This window comes from Mus musculus, chromosome 7 (genome assembly GCF_000001635.26).
Source record: "Mus musculus strain C57BL/6J chromosome 7, GRCm38.p6 C57BL/6J".
Taxonomy (NCBI): Eukaryota; Metazoa; Chordata; class Mammalia; order Rodentia; family Muridae; genus Mus; species Mus musculus.
In genome coordinates, this window is record NC_000073.6 from 5,218,813 (window position 1) to 5,226,303 (window position 7,491).

The 7,491-nt window shown below is 42.4% G+C and overlaps 1 protein-coding gene across 1 annotated transcript; it reads left to right on the plus strand.

The window, feature by feature from the left end:
* Nucleotides 1–1,665: 1,665 nt before the first annotated feature.
* On the plus strand, nt 1,666–2,598 carry Vmn1r57 (vomeronasal 1 receptor 57). Its single transcript, NM_001166734.1, has one exon. It carries the CDS (start codon nt 1,666–1,668, stop codon nt 2,596–2,598), a length of 933 nt encoding a protein of 310 aa, NP_001160206.1.
* The last annotated feature ends 4,893 nt before the right edge of the window (nt 2,599–7,491 follow it).

Sequence of the window (7,491 nt, forward strand, 5' to 3'; positions counted from 1 at the left end):
TCTTCCAAAGTGAGCATTAGCCATTAGAATGGTTTTGTATTTCTCTCCCTAATTTACCTAATTATGTCAATGATTTCATTAGTCTAAAGACATGTGTATTTCATGGCTCAGCACTTATTTGAAAATGTACTTTAATGTTACATGTATACATTAGATAACTGGTTTTTAGTTGTTGCATGGAGGCTTTTTCATCATATAGAGGAACAAATAAAGTCAATTGTAGATGAGACGTTAGCTAAATAAAACAAGTATTCAATTAATCTGTGTGTGCACAGCATTTAATGGTGATGGTCATAATGTTTCTTATGGTTATCAAAAGTAGGAGATGTCTCAGCTATGTGTCCAGCACCCAATTCCTCAGAAAAGCAAGTAAAACTCAGTCTGTTATGAATCAACAGAATGCTAGGATCCCTCAGATTTTTTTCCCAAATAAATGATACAAGTGTAATTTAAGGTTCTTCTGTGTGAACAGAAAACTAGCACATTTTAAAAATAATATTTTGTTTTTTTATCATTATGATGAGTAGTGTGAAAAAATGTAAACATTATATGTATTAGTTTGGGGACATATTTCATTAACTTTTTAAAAAAGATTTTATTTGCCTTTTTTTTTTTGTTCATTTATTTAATGTATTTGAGTACACTGTAGATGTCTTCAGACACACCAGCAGAAAGCAACTTATCCCATTACAGATGGTTCAGAGCCACCATGTGTTTGCCTTGAATTGAACTCAGGACCTTTGGAAAAGCAGTAAGTTTCCTTAACCACTGAGCCACCTTCTCATTTCCTCATTTGTATTTGATTCTAAAACATGGATTTTAATTTTGTATTACATTTTAAAAAAGATTTCTTTATTTTTATTTTATGTGCAGTGGTGTTTTGCCTTCATGTACGACTGGGCAGGTCCAAATTCCCTGGAATTGGATTCACACACAGTTATAAGTAGCCATTTTAGAAATAGAACTCAGGTCATCTGGAAGCGCCCTTAACTCCTGAGAAATCTCCACAACACTTGATCAAATATGTAAAAGATATACTTATTTTATTTTATGCCTATTACGGTTTTGCTTGTGTGCATGACTAGAAATACATGAGTAAAGCACCACGAAGCTGAGTAGAGGTCATCAGATTCAGAATCATCTCTCCAACAACAAATTTGTATTTCTTAAAACATTGTTATAACATGAGGGATGATATCAATTCTCCTGAAGCAAAAATGCACTCCTGTCTACAAACATTCATGTACAAACATTCAGAGCCCATGCTGTGTTAAAAAGGCTGACATACTGTTCAACAACTCAGGTAGAGTTGCATTATACACATACACACACAAATACACACACACACACACACACACACACACACACACACACACACACATCATGAGTGAAGGGAAAGGAAAATAAGTCTGAAATTCATATTCTGGATCAATATTAATTCATTGTTTTCCATAAAAATCTGTAGTGTGTCAAAGCAGTGCCAGCTTTTCAAACAAACAAATAAACAACAAACAAAAACCAAACCAAAAAAAACAAAACTCCAAATCAATTGAAAATCTTAGATAATTGAGAAGATTCTTGAAGACAGCACTGTCTAACCCAATCCTTACACCACTGTCCTATGAAGCCATCTCCATGTTGTCTTAGAATAAAACCCTGAAAACCATGGAAGTGTTGGCTCTTAACATCCTTTTGCTTTGCCATGTTGTGGTTGGGACTGTGGGCAACATCCTTCTGTTTGTCCATAACTTCTCTCCAAACTTGACTGACTCCAGACTGAGGCCCATACAGGTCATTCTAATCAACTTGGCTGTGGCCAATGCATTCATGCTCCTTTTTTCAACATATTCATATGACCTGATTGATTTTGTTCCAAGGAAGCCTCCAACTGACCTCAAATGTAAACTTGCATACTTCTTTCACATGGTGGCTCGAGGCACAATCATGTGTTCCACCTGTGTCCTCAGCACCTACCAGTTTGTCACTCTTGTTCCTGGTAACTGGGCTAGGGTCATGTTCAGAGAAATATCCCCCAAGGTCGTGAGCTATTCTTGTTTCAGTTGCTGGTTGTTCAGTGTCTTAAATAATGCTTACATCCCAATGAATGTCAGTGGTCCACAGAAATCACACAATGACTCTGATTCTAAAGACAATTGGATATGCTCCATCTCTGGGGTCAGTGTAGACATGAATTTCTTGCGGTTTTCCCATGACATCATATTCCTTGGCATTATGGCTTGGACCAGTGTCTCCATGGTGATTCACCTAAACAGACATCACCAGAGAATGAACCACATACATAAGGTCAATCAAAACAACAGAGGCCATGCTGAGACCAGAGCAGCCCACACCATCCTGATGCTGGTGGTCACATTTGTGAGCTTATATATTCTAAATTGTATTATTATTTTATTTCACATTACCTTTGTGGAATCTCGTCTCTCGTTGAGGCATGTCACAAAACTTCTATCTCTAAGCTTCCCCACCATTTCTCCCTTACTGTTGATATTTAGGGAACCTAGGGGTCATTGTTCTCTGCTCTTCAGTGTGGGCCTGGAAATCCACGTGACTGGGGGAGTAATTACAGAGGAACAGTAAGGTCAAAACATGTCCATAACTTGAAAAATCTCACCGTGACACCAGCAAGGAGTAGGACTGATTCTGCCTTGATCTAGGACTGCATCTACCCACACACAGAGCCCCATCTCTGCCACCCTGAGATAGTCATGTAGCCTAGTGGCCAGGATGCAGGGTAAACTTCCTATCTCCTTATAAGAACATGTCCAGCTAGAACCAGGAATTCCCAATCATGCAAATGAAGCAGTCCCAGCAACTGGACCACTGCCAATGATGTACACTTGTAGTGGCTATTCCTGGTTGTCAACTTGACAATATTTGGAATGAACTACAATCCGGAATTGGAAGGCTCACCAGTGACCCTTATCTGGAGGCTTGGAGATCCTTATCTGGATCTTGGTTTGAAGATCTTGAGCCATAGTGGCTATGGATTCCAGAAGATTGAATCTCCGAGTTAAGGAACACACCTTTAATCTGGGCTATGCCTTTCATCTGGGATTAAAGGTGTGGTGGAACACACCTTTAATCTGGGCTACACCTTTTGCTGGAGACAATATAAGGACATTGGAAGAAGGGAGTCTAGCTCTTGCTCTTGCTCCTTCGCCTGCTTGCTGCGTGAGACTGAGTAACTGCTAGATCCTTGGACTTCCATTCACAGCTGCAACTGAACCATTGTTGGGAATTGGGCTGCCGACTGTAAGTCATCAATAAATTCCTTTACTATTTAGAAATTATCCATAAGTTCTGTGACTCTAGAGAACCCTGACTAATACAGAAGTTGGTACCAGGAGTGGTTCTAGAGTAACAGAAGTACAAGGATGAATCTTTTAAAATACTGGAATTGGCTTGTTGATCCACCAGCACTTTCAAATATTGAAACCTCTCCAGATTCTCTCCCTCCTGGGAGCTCAGAGAATTTTGAAGACCCATGGTTGAAACTATATTCCGAACTTAAAGAAGCTAATGCCCTTGATTTTCTTAATGAATTAGGTGATTCAGTGCACAAAGCTTTCTACAAGATGGGGAAAAAATCGAAAAATGATTTTACTGGCTGGCTGCTCTTAGTATCTGTGGAAAAAATGATGAATGAAAGGAAGGAGTTGTGTGATAAAATCGAAAGGCTCCAGACACAAGTAAACGATCTAAAAGTTGCTAAGTGTGTCCTTGAGGAGAATCTTCTCTCTTGTAGCAATAGAGCTCAAGTTGCAGAAAATCAAACAGAAACTCTCATTGTAAGGTTGGCTGAACTACAGAGAAAATTCAAGTCTCAGCCTCAGAGTGTGTCGACAGTTAAAGTAAGGGCTCTAATTGGCAAAGAATGGGATCCTACAACATGGGACGGGGATGTGTGGGAAGACCATGTTGAAGCTGAGAATTTTGAATCCTCAGATTCTCAAGGGTTTGCCCCACCTGAGGAAGTAGTACCCTCAGCCCCACCTCTTGAAATAATGCCTTCCCCACATGAGGAAATTAATTTTGCAGAGTCTGCTCACGGCCCACCAATAGTTTCTTCTAGACCTGTAACCAGACTCAAAGCAAAACAGGCTCCTAGAGGGGAGGTAGAAAGTATAGTCCATGAGGAAATTCGCTACACTACTAAGGAGCTTAATGAGTTGGCTAATTCATTCAAGCAGAAACCTGGTGAATATGTGTGGGAATGGATTTTAAGGGTGTGGGATAAGGGTGGAAGGAACATAAAACTAGAGCAGGCTGAGTTTATTGACATGGGTCCTCTGAGTAGAGATTCTAGGTTTAATACGGAAGCTCGCATAGTTAAAAAAGGTGTCAAAAGTTTGTTTGAATGGTTGGCTGAGGTGTTTATCAAAAGATGGCCTACTGGAAATGACTTGGAGATGCCTGATATTCCGTGGCTTAGTGTTGATGAAGGGATTTTAAGACTTAGGGAAATTGCAATGCTAGAGTGGATATATTGTGTAAAGCATAATTGTCCACAATGGGAAGGTCCAGTAGGTCCCCGGACACATCCTGTGGTGATTTCCCCAGTTCCAGAATGTATAATTGGGATAGATATACTCAGAAATTGGCAGAATTCTCATATTGGTTCCCTGAACTGTAGAGTGAGGGCTATTATGGTTGGAAAGGCCAAATGGAAGCCTTTAGAGTTGCCTCTGCCAAAGAAAATAGTGAATCAAAAACAGTATCGTATTCCTGGAGGAATTGCAGAAATTACTGCCACTATCAAGGACTTGAAAGATGCAGGGGTGGTGGTTCCCACCACATCTCCATTTAACTCTCCTATCTGGCCAGTGCAGAAAACAGATGGATCATGGAGAATGACAGTTGATTACCGAAAACTAAATCAGGTAGTAACTCCAATTGCAGCTGCTGTACCAGATGTAGTTTCCTTACTTGAGCAAATTAACACATCTCCTGGCACCTGGTATGCGGCTATTGATCTGGCAAATGCCTTCTTCTCAGTACCTGTCCATAAGGACCACCAGAAGCAATTTGCTTTCAGTTGGCAAGGCCAACAGTATACCTTCACAGTTTTGCCTCAAGGATATATTAACTCTCCTGCCCTGTGTCATAATTTAGTTAGAAGGGATCTTGATCGTTTGGATCTTCCACAAAATATCACATTGGTGCACTATATTGATGACATTATGCTGATTGGACCAAGTGAGCAGGAAGTAGCAACCACTTTGGACTCATTGGTAACACATATGCGTATCAGAGGATGGGAAATAAATCCAACCAAAATTCAAGGACCATCTACCTCAGTGAAATTCTTAGGAGTCCAGTGGTGTGGGGCATGCAGAGATATTCCTTCTAAGGTGAAAGATAAGTTATTGCACCTGGCCCCTCCTACAACCAAGAAAGAAGCACAACGTTTAGTGGGTCTATTTGGATTCTGGAGACAACACATCCCTCACTTGGGTGTGTTACTTAGGCCTATTTACCAAGTGACTCGGAAAGCTGCTAGCTTTGTGTGGGGCCTGGAACAGGAGAAGGCCCTTCAACAGGTCCAGGCTGCTGTGCAGGCTGCTCTACCACTTGGACCATATGACCCAGCAGATCCGATGGTACTTGAGGTGTCTGTGGCTGATAGAGATGCTGTTTGGAGCCTCTGGCAGGCCCCTGTAGGTGAATCACAGAAAAGGCCTTTGGGATTTTGGAGCAAAGCTCTACCATCATCTGCAGACAACTATTCTCCCTTTGAAAAACAGCTCTTGGCCTGCTATTGGGCCTTAGTGGAAACTGAACGTCTGACAATAGGACACCAAGTCACTATGCGACCTGAACTACCCATCATGAGCTGGGTACTATCAGACCCTGCAAGTCATAAAGTGGGACGTGCACAGCAGCAGTCTATTATCAAATGGAAGTGGTATATACGTGATCGGGCCAGAGCAGGTCCTGAAGGCACAAGCAAGTTACATGAAGAAGTTGCTCAAATGCCTATGGTTTCTACTCCTGTTACAATGCCATCTGCTGCCAAGCATGCACCTATAGCCTCATGGGGTGTTCCCTATGATCAACTGACTGAAGAGGAGAAGACTAGAGCCTGGTTTACTGATGGCTCTGCACGTTATGCAGGCACCACCCAGAAGTGGACAGCTGCAGCATTACAACCCCTTTCTGGGACAACCTTGAAAGACACAGGTGAAGGGAAATCTTCACAGTGGGCAGAACTTCGGGCAGTACACATGGTATTACAGTTTGTTTGCAAGAAGAAATGGCCAGATGTACGATTATACACTGACTCATGGGCTGTAGCCAATGGATTGGCTGGATGGTCAGGGACTTGGAAAGATCACAATTGGAAAATTGGTGAGAAAGACATCTGGGGAAGAAGTATGTGGATAGATCTCTCCAAATGGGCAAAGGATGTGAAGATATTTGTGTCCCATGTAAATGCTCACCAAAAGGTGACTTCAGCTGAGGAGGAGTTCAATAATCAAGTGGATAAGATGACCCGTTCTGTGGACAATCAGCCTCTCTCCCCAGCCATCCCTGTCATTGCTCAATGGGCACATGAACAAAGTGGCCATGGTGGTCGAGATGGAGGTTATGCTTGGGCTCAGCAACATGGGCTTCCACTCACCAAGGCTGACCTGGCTACAGCTGCTGCTGATTGCCAGATCTGCCAACAGCAGAAACCAACACTGAGCCCCAGATATGGCACCATTCCTCGAGGTGACCAGCCAGCAACCTGGTGGCAGGTTGACTACATTGGACCACTTCCTTCGTGGAAAGGACAGCGTTTTGTTCTTACTGGAGTAGATACTTATTCTGGTTATGGATTTGCCTTTCCTGCACGTAATGCCTCTGCTAAAACCACCATTCACGGACTGACAGAATGCCTCATCTATCGTCATGGTATTCCACACAGTATTGCTTCTGACCAAGGAACTCATTTCACAGCCAGAGAAGTACGACAGTGGGCTCACGATCATGGAATTCACTGGTCTTACCACATTCCCCATCATCCTGAAGCAGCTGGGCTGATAGAAAGATGGAATGGCCTTTTGAAGACGCAGTTACAGCGCCAATTAGGTGGTAACAGCTTGGAAGGCTGGGGCAGAGTTCTTCAGAAGGCAGTATATGCTTTGAATCAGCGCTCGATATATGGTACAGTTTCACCCATAGCCAGGATTCATGGGTCCAGGAATCAAGGGGTGGAAAACGGAATAGTTCCACTTACTATCACTCCTAGTGACCCTCTAGGAAAATTTTTGCTTCCTGTCCCCATAACTCTAGGTTCTGCTGGCTTAGAAGTTTTGGCTCCAGAGAGGGGAGTGCTCCTACCAGGAGCTACAACAAACATTTCATTGAACTGGAAGCTCAGACTTCCCCCTGGTCATTTTGGGCTTCTAATGCCCTTAAACCAACAGGCTAAAAAAGGAATAACAGTGTTAGGAGGGGTGATAGATCCAGATTACCATGGGGAAA

Bases quoted from the DNA above. Each gene is read 5' to 3' on its own strand.
- Vmn1r57 (NM_001166734.1), top strand. From the start codon at position 1,666: ATGGAAGTGTTGGCTCTTAACATCCTTTTGCTTTGCCATGTTGTGGTT.